We start from the raw sequence: 13,068 nt of genomic DNA on the forward strand, positions 1-13,068 counted from the left end.
GCACATCATAATGTTGGCATTTATTATCCAGGGATTTCAGTATATTCAGCTCATGAGGCATTTTGGTGATTTCTGCTTTTTAATGGGCATTTTAGGTTCTCACATGATGCTAGATAAATGGCTGAAATCCTTAATTTGAATAGAATTTAAACTGAGCCATTATAAGGAACAAGGATATAGTGTGCAGCACAGAGAAATATGGCCATGATTTGTAATAACTTTAAATGGAGTAAAATCTATAAAAATATTGAATCACTATGTTGTACACCTAAAACTAATATAATATTTTAAATCAACTATGCTTCAACAAATATATATGTATACCCACAATAAACAAAAAAACAAACTGAACTTTTAAAGCATTTGACCATAAATTCAGAGAACTCACATCCAAGGCACAGCCATTAATATAGATTATTAAAAAATTAAGTTACTTTGTAAAACACTTGATAGTTTGTTGAGCTTTTGCAAATACATTACCTTATTTAATTCTTTTAATTTGGGAATTCAATTTGAGGCTGAGAAAACTGAAGTTCAGAATGGTTAATAAACCATCCAAAGTCACATAGCTATTAGGTATTTAACACCAAGTCTTTTAACTCCAAATCCAGTGTTCTTTCTATGCAGAACCTAATCTCAGGCACCGAAACATATATTTACAATGAAATTATTCTTCACAGATAGAGAGGGAGAATGAAGGAGCATTAAGATCACAAGCTCTACCTAGCTTTGAATTCAGCTCTCCTATTTACTGACTATACTATCTTAGATAAATTATTTAATTTTTCTTATTTTTTTCCTTTTCATGTTTAAAATAGAAATAGTAAATGCCTACATTACAGAGCATTATGAGTTAGATAAAATGTTCTAAGTGTTTAGTAAGTATCATATTTTTACCATTATTTCAGCCCTCCAATGAAATATTAACCCCGTTTTGGATTAATGTTCAAAAAAAGGCCATTCATTTATAATGTATTCCCTGATTGGTTAAAAAAAAAAAAAACTTAAAGCAAATTATAATAAAAACCTTCTACCCATACAAAAAATAGTTTGAAAATAAAATAAAATGTAAAAAAACATAAAACTATTAATTCTATCATTCTTTCAACAAGTATTTATTGAATACCTTCTGTGCACCAGGCATTGCTGAAGGCACTGGGGATAGAATAGCGAGTGATAAATTCCTGCCCTCATTGGATGGACATGCTACGAAGAGATGTAAACAATAAACAAAAAATATGAAAATATGTATTAAGTCATCTGGTGATAAGTTCTATGGAATAAATAGGGCAAATATGGTGACAAGAAAACACTGATAAAGTAACATTTGAACAAAGACCTGGGAAAGGTGAAGGTGCTGGTCAGTCCAGGTGGGAAGAATGGTAAATGCAAAGTCCCTGAAGGCATGTGTGCTCTCAGCCTGAGGAGGTCAGCGTGGCCTGCTACACAAGAGGAAGAGGAAGCCAGGAAATAACAGGGGCAGGCTGTGCGTGCCTTGGAGATGAATGCAAGAGCTTTGGGTTTTTATCCATATAAGATGAGAGTAATTGGAGGCTTTTGTGAGTGGCATTACTTCATCTGTAGCACATTTTTAAATAATTATTTTGGCTACTGTGTTCGTTACTATAGCTTTGTAATACAGTTTGAAATCAGGGAGCATGATGCCTTCAGCTGTGTTCTTTCTCAATATTGCTTCAGCTTTTGGAGTCTTTTGTGGTTCCATAATATTTTTAGGATTGTTTGTTCTATTTCTGTGAAAAATGCCATTGGAATTTTGATGGAGATTACATTGAATCTGTAGATTGCCTTGGGTAGTATGAACATTTCAACATTATTAATTCTTCCAATCCATGGTCATGGGACATCTTTCCATTTATGTGTGTCTTCTTCCATTTCTTTCCTCAATATTTTATAGTTTTCAGTGTACAGGTCTTTCACCTCCTTGGTTAAATTTACTCTAAGGAATTTCATTCTTTTTGATGCAATTGTAAATGGGATTGTTTTCTTCATTTCTCTTTCTGATAGCTTGTTAACAGTGTACAGAAATACAACAAGATCTTTGTATATCGATTTTGTATCCCTGCAACTTTACTGAATTTGTTTATTAGTTCTAACAATTTTTTGGTGGAATCTTTAGGGTTTTCTATATCAACTCATCCACATACAGTGAGTATTATTTCTTCCTTTCCAAGTTGGATGCCTCTTATTTCTTTTTTCTTGCCTAATTGCTATGACTAGGACTTCTATTCTAATACTATATTGAATGAGAGTGGGCATCCTTGTCTTATTCCTAATCTTAAAGGAAAATCTTTCAGTATTTCACTATTGAGTATGATGGTAACTGTGGATTGGCTACCGTGTTGGGAACATACTTTTAATAGGCAAAGAATAGTAGCAGCAAAAGTAGTTAGAAGGAAACTATAATAATACAAGCAAAAAATGATGGTGGTTTAGACAAGGATGAGAGGTAGTCAGATTCTATATAATTTTTTATTATCATGATGCAATTTAATGTAACAAATTTGAGCTCAACTAAGCTATCCTGTGCAGTGGAACATGCTAGGTATACAGGAGTAAACAGACTTTGCTTACCCTCAAATCATGTTCCAGCTAGTGATATACACATGTAAATAGCTAGTTGTAACACAAGAAAGAACGAAATAAATCTAAATAATAGTGAAAAATTATTTTGCGAAATCCTTGGACACTTTAAAAAGGATGTGTCTTGTGAGTTGGGCTTGAAGAGGGCAGAGGGTTTCCACAGGCAGGAATAAGAGTTAGATAATTCAGACTGAAAAAATAGTAAGAACAATGTCCTGCATTGAGCAAAAGATCTAATCTCAGTTCACTTCTTTTAGCCTACCGGGGCTGCTTAGAGTCTGCCCTATGCATATGTGGTTCAGAGGTCAGCCAGAGAATTAGGCAGAGTTTATATGCATATTCTGGGGCTCCCTCTCCCAGACCCCTTTCTTCTAGGATTTCCCCTCATTTTCTAGTGCTTACGTGTGATAAGCAGGATTCTAGGATGACTCCCAAGATTCCTTCCACTTTTTTCCAGGAATACCCCCTACGTTTGAGTTTGGACAAAACCTATGAATATGATGAGATATTACTCCCATAATTATGTTTCCTCATATGGCAAGACAGAGATTATTCTGTGTAGGTATGACCTAATCAGATGAGCCCTTTAAAAGCAAAGAATATTTCTCCAGTTGGTCACAGGGGAAAAAAGTTTAGAGAAACATGCCCTTGCTGGCGAGAAAGAAAGCAAATGGCTATGTTGTGAACTGCTTATAGGAGCCATGTGGCAAGGAACTGTGGGCATCCTCTAGAAGCTGAGAGTCATCCCTGAACAACAGTTGGCAAGAAAACAGGGACCTGAAGGAAATGAATTCTTCCAGTACCAGTGAGCTTGGAAGAGGCCCCTGAGCCTCAGATGAGAATCACAGAGTGAACTAACACCATGATTTTAATCGGTGAGGCCCTGAGCAAGGGACGCAGTTAACCTGTATTAGACTCTGACCCACGGAAACTGTGAGATAATAAATGGGTATTGTTTTAAACCACTTGTGATCATTTGTTACAAAGCCATAGCTAATTCACTCTACCCTAGATGCCCTGAATTCTATCCTCGGGTTCTTCAAGCAGGCAAAACTGCAGTCTTGCCACCATCAGAATTTAATTGCTCCCTAAGATGCAGATGGGGCCTACCCTTAGGGTAAATGTTGTAAAAAAAAAAAAGAAAGAAAGAAAGAAAAAGATAAGAAACTTATCCTATGCCCTTCCTTTCTTCTGTGACTCCCCTCCAAAATCTACCTGCTCCTGTTCACTCTCTGTTGCTTTCAGGTCACCATCTTTTACATTTTATCCAGAGTTTACAGTTGTTATCTGGGGGAGGGTTGATCCAATATAAATGCAGTTTGTTCATTCAGATTCTAGATACATTTTGAAGGCAGAATGATTATGATTTGCTGGTGGATTAGAAGCAAGAGTATGACAAAGAGAGAATTCAGAGATTATCCTGTGGTTTTTGGAAGCAGAAAGGATAGAGTTACCATTTACTGAAGCAGAGAAGACTATAAATGCAAGAAGTTGCATATGTGAGTTAAGAGCTCAAGGAAGAGTACTAAGCTAGGTATAGATATTTGGAAGTTGTTTTTTAAAGCCATGAGACTGAATTAAATCTTCAACAAATTAAATAGAGAAGAGACCCAAAGACTGAGGCCTGGTGCAATTTAAAATTTAAAGATAAAGAGGAGAAGTGAAATCTAAAGAGAAGACTGAGAAATAGCAAGTAATAGTGAAGAAAAATAATGAGAAAATAGTGACCTGAAGTCCAGTTGAAGAATGTTTCAGGGACAAAAGAATGGTTATTTGCATTTAATGCTGTGCCAAGTAAGATGGATTTAGCAATGAGGAGGTAAATCTGTATCCTTGACAAGAGCAGTTTCAGCAGATTGTTATAGAAGAAAACCTGATTGGGATGGAGGACAGATGGAAGGAGAATAAGAGTCTGCAAATTTAGGCAACTCTTTAGAGCAATTTTGGTGAACAGAGAAATGGAGTAGTAGCTTGAGGAAGAAGTAGAGTCAAGAGTTTTATTTTGTTGTTGTTTATTTGTTTTTAAGATGAGAGAATTTATATGTCTGTATGTTGATGGGATTAAACAATAGAAAGGGAACGCTGATGATGCAAAAAATAGAAGAGAGAATTATTGTTAGAGCAATGTCCTTGAGTAGATTAGCAAGGATAAGATCTAGTACACAGTGAAGGAATTGCCCTCGGATAGAATCAGGCAAAGTTCATCTGTAGAAAAGGGAGTGAAGGCAGATGATGTGAGTTTAGATATAGGTGGGTGGTTGAAGTATTAGTGGGAACTAGAGGTTTGTGGAAAGAGGAGAAGGTGCAAAATAGCCATTTAGAGAGTGAGAGAGAGTGAGCTAGGAATACAAAATAGCCTCTCTAAACAGTACTGAGGGTCCACTTCAGGTTAGAGGGTCATAATTTTGAAATAAGACCCGTCCGGATGGATTTAATCAAGACTAGGATTTTTCCAAATGTGTACAAAATTCATGATAGGGCAAGGGAGTTGAGGCTCTGTGGAATGGAGTGAATATGATTGCCAGTGTAATCTAAGCTAAATCAGGGAGGAAATAAGGTGACTGGATGATAGTGAAAAGATGGTAACAGGAACAAAAAATAGGGGAGACATCGGATGATAGACAAAAAGATAGATAGAACAATAGTAGCAAAAACATGGTTTTTAAGGCTGAGTGATATATATGTACACGGGGGTTTATTGCACTATTTTCCTCTACTTCAGGGTATATTTGAAAATCTTCACAATGCAAAGCAGGGTCTTCTTAAGTGGTAAGATGGTTTATGCGGTCGAAGTTGTTGGAGTCGGAGCTCGGGACGAAGTGAGCTGGATAGAGAGGAGGTAGAGCCCCGAGGGCCATCTGACGGAAACTGTGAGGATGGAGAGCACGGAGGAGTTGCAGGCGTCGCTGGTAACAGGGCCTAGGGTATGAATGACCAGGGAGCTAAGTGACCAAGGGAAGGTGGAGGATAAGAGCATTGCAGAAGAGGAGACAAAGGGACCCAGAGGTCAGGCCACCTTAATGCTTATTTGCATGGACAATAAAAGCACTGAGAGTAGTGCTAGAGAGCATGACAGTGAGCCAGACGCAACATCTTCAGAGAAAGGAGAGGGACTCTGGGGAAAAGCTTGACAAACTGGTGGAGTTTCCAGGAGAAACCATTTGGAAGTTACAATGTCATTGAGAAAGACACACCCCCCCCCCTCGCTTACCCCCAGTACCATCCCCACACACCTAGAAGTACAGGAATATGTGAGAGAAAAGAGCTTCCTCTTGAGAGAGCTCTGGGGCAAGCAGTGTCCTCAGGGGAGGGCTAGATATTAAGGGAGAAATTGTTCTACTAAGAATCTAAATTAGTTGGTTACTGCACCTGAATGTTAAATTGGGCTATCCACCTCCTGGCAGTGAAAGTTTCATAAAGGGAGAAATGATAGGTTCTGTAACGTGTCCTTAGGACCTGAAAAAAGAAGGCATATAATTTCTTCAAAAGAAACCAACTTTTTCTAAAATCCCGAGAATTTTTTCCATAGATCCATAGTCATTTATATATCTCTAGCAACTAGTACAAAGCTTGGAATATAATCAGAATACAAGAAATGTTTATTTGACCAAACTCATCTGACACGAAGGTTCATAGTGGAAAATATCTTTAATGACAGTTTTTGAAGATTAAAAGCTTATCTTAACCCCTAAAGTAGGGCATAGTCATGAGGTTGCTATTGATCTTAGTTTTGAATCTGAGATGATATTTTCAAAAATGAAGCTAATTATAAAATTAGCTGTAGCAGTTCTTTCCCTACAGACACATTGAACAGTGTATTATAGGGCACTGAGATAGTTAATAGTTTTTAGTATTCACTTTTATTCTTTGATTTTGAAGAGGCAAACCTGCCGTGTAAAAGTGCGCAAAGCTAATTAAAGCTTTTCCACTATTTCATTATCTGAATGTAGTTGCAAATTCTGACTTAAAACTCTTATCAGAGGGAGATTCAACATCCCTCCATGAACAGCAAATGAACATTCAATTAACACTTCAATACAAGTGTATTTTAAATAAAAATATACTTTATTGTTAATCTCATTCTTTGCACATGCAAATATCCAATTTTAAAATCCAAAGACAGCTGCCTCCCTTTTATTCTTTGGGGAAAAGAAGTCTTTTCTTTATTTACAGGGAAGACCCGAATTTTCTGAAGTTGTTACCAAGTTAGAAGAGTGTCTCTGCAACACTGAGGTAAGAACTTTGGCTTCTGAAATATGTCCATTACAAAGGCTTGAATATCCAACTGTGTTGGGGAATGTAGTTAAGGTGGTGCTTGTGGAAAGAAAGTGTGAGTGTCCATAACTCCATTCATATTTTCACCCTGTCAATTAAGTTCTTAGGGTGGAGGAGAATTGACTGCATCTGTAGGGCAAAGGCAAATTCAGAGTGAATTGGGACCCTTCCAACAAATAATCAGGCAAGCAAATGGACATGGGTATGCATAGCTTAAAAAATTGATATGTAAAAATTTTAAAATAACAAATGTGTTAGAAGGTAATTATGTAAATCATTACTTTCTATACAAAATTTCCTACAAACAACAAAATGTAAGCTAAAACATTAAGCCATTGTCCATTTATGTTCAATAAGAACAGGAAAAATTATTACTAAAATTAGCACATAAATTAATTGGGAGGCATTGCTTTTATACCACACATATGTTACATAAAGAGATATGTGTTGGTAATGAGACTAATGGAATTTTCTTTCCTTAATATCAAGGAGCTGTTTGCTTTAATTTTCTCTATAATTGCCTTAATTTTCTATACACCTGTTCGGGAGATAGCATTTGAAAATAGGCAAGGGAACTGAAACATGAGCACTAACTCAAAAATAATAATATATTCCCAAATGCAAGTGAATGCTACAGGAGAGAGAGATGGACATCACACATACAGGCTCACGTATAAACGAGTGTATGGAGGGGCAAAAATGGGGAAAAACAGCATCAACCTGAGATTGCACAACTAAATCCCAAAATGGAACCATCCAAGGAAAGTTTTCTTTCCTTAAAATCTTAACAAAGAGTGACTGGAACCTAATCTTTTTTTTTTTTTAATATTTATTTATTTGGTTGTGCTGGGTCTTATTTCTGGCAGGCAGGATCCTTAGTTGCAGCTCATGGGCTCTTTAGTTGTGGCATGCAAACTCTTAGTTGCGGCATGCATGTGGGATCTAGTTCCCTGGCCAGGGATCGAACCTGGGCCCCCTGCATTGGGAGCACGGAGTCTTAACCACTGAGCCACCAGGGAATTCCCTGGAACCTAATCTTTTGGAAAAGTGTTCCAGGTCTGCAATTACTGCCTGCAGTGAGTGGCTCTGTCTCATGACTCTTTACTGGAACTTACAAAGAGGAAGCTTTACTCTTTAAACATAAAACTTCCTTTCCCTTCTCTTCAGTCCTGAAACAAACAAGGTGGAGAGAAGTAGAAGTATATTTGGTGGGACTACAGCAGCCCCTACTAACAAGAGCATCTGCCAGAGGCTTGGGATGTTGAGAGATGCTTTTCAGGCTTGAGTTCCAAGTATCCTCTCACTCTGAACCTTTGTGTTTGACAGAGCAAGGCTGCACCAAGCCTGGGATATATCCAGTTAGATCAGAGAGTGAATTCCAGAAACAGGGACAATGGCAAGATCTGCTAAGCTAGCTAGTCTTGTTATATTGACCAAGCCTCTTAGCACAATCTCCCCTAGTGGAAAAGACAAATAACTTTGGGCTATATGCAAAGAGAATTTGCTGAACTGGATTGTACTAATTAATGGACTAGAATCATCATTAAGGGTCTTAACTCGTGTAGTTCCATAAGGCTCTATCCTCTCTACTCTTCAACTTTTTAGTCAGTGGTTTAGATCAAGGTCAGGAAGGCTCTGCTCATCACATTTGTAGATATAGTAAGGTTGAGAGAGACAACAAATATTTGAAAGCAGAAAAAGTAGTAGGACATGTCTAAGAAATAATTTAATAGGAATAAATATATCATCATACACCAGAGTCAAAGAAACAATAGTAAAAGAATCAAATGTTGGAGATATGGTTTAGGAGCATCATGAAGGTTAGTGGATAATAAGCTTTTGGGGAGTTAGAATATGAAGTATCTGTCTTGCATCTGAATAAAGAATATGATCATTCCTCTCTCTCCTGAGATGGCCAAACAAAATAGTTCCCAGTTATGTCCTTTTAAAGGGATAATTAAAACTGGAACACAAATTTTAGGGAATAGAGACCAGAGTGGTGAATGGATTGAAAATCCTGTATGTGAGAGCCAATTAGAGGAACCAGGGATGCTTATCCCAGAGAAGACAAATCTAGGATGAGTCAACAGCTGTTTTTAAACATCTGAAGAACTGTCATATGGGAAAGGGAATGGCCTAGTTCTCTGTGGGCCAACAGATGGAAATGAAATACAATAATAGAACTGGTTAATTGTGAGGAAGAACTTTCCAATGGTCAGAGCTGTCCTAACATAAATGAATGGATCTGGAGATAGTGAGTTCCCCATCACTGGAGGTTCCCCATCAGATTGCATAGCTGACTTGAAAAGGATGCACAGAAGAGATTAAATCATCGAAGAGTTTGAAGGTTCATTTCAATACTGACATCACATGATTCTCGGAGCTTTACTTAGAAATGTCTTGGCTACTGTGAAGAGTTTAGAATTTATATATATTATTTTTTTTAAAACCAAAGTCTGCTCTCTACATGTCTTATGAAATTATAATGTCAAAGCACTAATAATCTCAGTTGTGTTAGGTAGAGTGCATAAGTAACAAGGGTGTCAAAAGTTCAAGAAAACTACTTTCTTATTTTTCCTCTTCTCTTTCTCATTTTCTTCCCTCACACTCTTCTATTTTCTAACTATACTTAACTATTTGTAAATATTTTTAAAAATTCTCTTACAACAACTCTATTTAGTCCTCATGCTTGCTGGACATTAAAGCAGCCTTCATTTTATAAAATGGATGTATTTTTGGGAAAGTGTGTGAATCCATTTTATGTAAAGGGAATAATTTTATGTAAAGGGAATAATTGTAAGCTCCAATTTAAAGGAACTCTGCCATGAATCTCATCACCATAGTGAAAACTGTAGAGAATCTTTTAACCATTAAATAATAACGTTCTGTTTTATGAATCTGATTTGAACCTACTGTGTTTTGTTAAAGACAAGCATAGGTTTTATGGGTCAGCTCTCATCACAGAACTGGGTCATAAAAAGCTAACCAGGTGTTGCCATCAGAGGCTGAAAGGAAAAGCAAGCTGAGATGAATAGAAATTAAAATATGAGAAATCCTAGAATGGAAAGTTAAAATAAATCCACATACTATACTATGCTGTTAAGCCTGTTGGATTTATTAATTGATCGAAATTGCCCCTCCTTCACTCAGCTGATGTCTCCTGCATCAAGTAACAGCAGCGGGTCTCTCTCACCTTCCTCTTCTTCTGATTGTCTGCTGAGCCGCGGAGGGCCTGGCCGAAGCCACGTGGCAGCTTTACGGAGTCGTTTTGAATTGGAATATGCTCTAAATGCAAGGTCCTATGCTGCCTGGTCCCAAAGGTAAGTGGTAGTCTAAGCAACAGTTACACAAAGTCAGATTCCAGAATCTCATCAAAATAATCATCTGATTTGCTTAGTATCAACAGGGAACTTACCACCCCTGTGGCAAACTTTGAAAGGGGAGTTTTGAACCTGTTTTTCTTCTAATATTTTGACCAAAAATTAGAAATTTTGTTGTCTATTAGTCTAGGTTCTTTAAGCTTCGGGTTAACTCTTGCTTAAGCAAGAATTGTCTAACTACAGCAAGAACTGTCTAGCTACAGCAACAAAAGGAATTTATTGAAAGTATTCTGGGAGTCTTATGGAATTCAAGGAAGAATTTCTTGTGTGGGAGTCAAGAAGCAACTCTGAAGGTCTGAGCACCAAAAGTTCAGTGTTCTGAGAATTACCTTATGACTCAGCAATTCCACCCCTAGGTATATTTCCAAAAGAATTGAAAATAGATACTCAAACAAATACCTGTACTCAAATGTTTATAGCAGCACTATTCGCAATAGTCAAAAGGTGGGAAAAAAAAAAATCCATCAACAGATGAACAGATAAAGAAGGTGGTATCCATACGATAGAATATTATTCAGCCATAACAGGAATGACGTACTGATGCATGCTACAGCATGGATGAACCCTGAAAACATGCTAAATGAAGGAAGCCAGGGACAAAGATCACATATTGTATGATCCTATTTATATGAATATCCAGAATAGGTGTACTAGTCAGTTTGGGTAGCTATAACAAAATACCATAGATTGGATGGTTTAAACAACAGAAATTTCTCACCATGGAGGCTGGAATCTGAGATCAGGGTGCCAGCATGGTTGGGTTCTAGTGGGACTTTCAAATGGCCATTTTCCTGGTTTACAGATGGCCACCTTCTCACTGTAGCCTCTCATGGCAGAAAGAGCTCTGGAGTCTTTTTATCTTTTGATAAGGGCATGAATTCTGTCAGATCAAGGGCTTCATTCTTCTGACCTCATTTAACCTTAATCACCTCCTTAAAGGCCCTATTTCCAATACAGTCACATAAGGGGTTAGGGCCCCAACATATGAAATTGGAGGAAGGGGGGACACAATTCTGTCAATAGCAATAGGGAAATCCATAAAAACAAAAAGTAGATTGGTGGCCCCAGGGTCTGGGTTGGGGAGGAGGAAATTGGGAGTAACTGCTTAATGGATACGGGATTTTATTTTGGGGGGATGAAAATATTTTGGAATTAGATAGAGGTGGTGGTTACAAAACATTGTGAATATACTAAATGCCACTGAATTTTTCACTTTAAAATGATTAATTTTATATTATGTGAACTTTACCTCAAGGAAAAACAAAAGCCACAAAAAAAGTTTAAGCAAAGGGGCGAGTCAGAAAAAGAGGAAAACAGAGTTCAGCTTTCTTCCATAGCAAACTCTGCCATTTACACGCCGCAGTCCCCAATACACAGTCTCCTGCATCCTACGACATTCCTTGAGCAAGTCACATAGCTGAGTCCAACATCGATAGGGAGAGAAAATATACTCAGCCTCTAGTGGGAGGTCCTACAGAGTCATATGGCAAAGGGCCTAAATACAAAAAGCATAATGAAGTAGGAATAAGTACAGTCTGCCATGTGAGAAAATATGATTGGTCGCTTTGGATTATATGACCACCTCTGGTCTAAACAAATGTGGTTGGAGTGAGGTTGGGGTCATATTCCACGTATGTAAACCTGGTCACCAATGGCCTGATCTGGATGGAGAACAATAAAGGCAGGCACTGTGAGCTCCATGGATACCCTACAAAGTGCATACTGCAACCCCTGGAAAACCAGAAAAGACTGGCTTAAAATCTCTGTCCTTCCACATGTGCTCCAGAGCATTTGTACATGAGCCATTACACATGTGCACTTATACACACACATGCGCATATACACGTTCACACATTCTGTCATCAGAGTCAACATTTTTATCCTGAAGGTGGGGAAAGATTATCTGGATTTAGCAAGGATCCTATACCATCTACAAATTGCTACTGTTGCCTTTTTAGCCATAGTTATTATATTCCTGGTCTGACAAAAGAGTTGCAGCTGCAGCTATGAAGAGATGAGAACCTGAATCATGAAGACTTTAATCTATAGAATGTCATGAAGTTGAGTATCAGCAGGCTTGATTGATAACAAGGCAAACTGGACAAAATTCTTCATTGGATTCCAGTCTCTCCCATAATTTCATGAGGGGCTCATAGGCCAAGATTAGATTAGGTTCAGTCACAATATCATCTTCTAATTCCATCTGCTCTTCTTCTTCTTTACTTGTGGTTTCAAAATTAATTATCTGAAGAGACAGATTTTGGTATTTCCAAAGCATAGTCACCGAAGCTTTGTCCACTTGAGGCAGAGGTTAAGAGGATGAGCTGTGTAGTCAGATCTGAGGTTCAGTCTTGGCTTTGCCACTTAAGAGCTCAGTGACCTTGGGCAAGTTACCTACGTCTTATATGTAATATACAGATAGTAACACTAGCTCTTAGGATTGTTACTGGGAGAGGCAGTATTGTCACAAGAGTGACTGAGTGAAAAATGCCAACAGATCCAAGCAAAGGATGCAAGTTCCCATAATGTAGGTAGGTAAGTCACACAACTTATAATACATAGACAGCTACCCAGATGGGAGGCACAGCAACACACCCAACTGGGTGAGTTGGGGGTGGAGGGAACACAGCTGCTCTGGCCTTCAAGAACCCGGAAGGTACACCACTACTCCTAAAACTGCCCAAACAGGGTGGGAAAAAATCATCAGGTGTTTTGAGATGCTCCCTTTGATATTCTCACATGGTTTTTTATACCTCCCTGGCCCTTCGGGACAGTTATGGAACCCTGATAAGTACTTGTCTGTCTACTTGGT

At 37.9% G+C, this 13,068-nt stretch overlaps 1 protein-coding gene across 4 annotated transcripts in view; it reads left to right on the plus strand.

Annotated features, from left to right (window-relative positions):
• The window catches only part of LOC118900046 (serine/threonine-protein kinase TNNI3K), a 288,316-nt gene that overhangs the window by 222,951 nt on the left and 52,297 nt on the right, over window positions 1-13,068 (plus strand). For 3 of the 4 annotated variants that reach the window (XM_036862208.1, XM_036862214.1, XM_036862222.1), the window contains 2 exons: window positions 6,775-6,834; window positions 10,027-10,196. The exons of the other annotated variant lie outside the window; for it this stretch is intronic. In XM_036862208.1, the coding sequence (XP_036718103.1) occupies window positions 6,775-6,834; window positions 10,027-10,196 (230 nt within the window). The remainder of the gene's footprint in view (window positions 1-6,774; window positions 6,835-10,026; window positions 10,197-13,068) is intronic. 4 annotated transcript variants of the gene reach the window in all.

Source organism: Balaenoptera musculus, chromosome 1, assembly GCF_009873245.2.
Source record: "Balaenoptera musculus isolate JJ_BM4_2016_0621 chromosome 1, mBalMus1.pri.v3, whole genome shotgun sequence".
In the NCBI taxonomy this organism is placed as follows: Eukaryota; Metazoa; Chordata; class Mammalia; order Artiodactyla; family Balaenopteridae; genus Balaenoptera; species Balaenoptera musculus.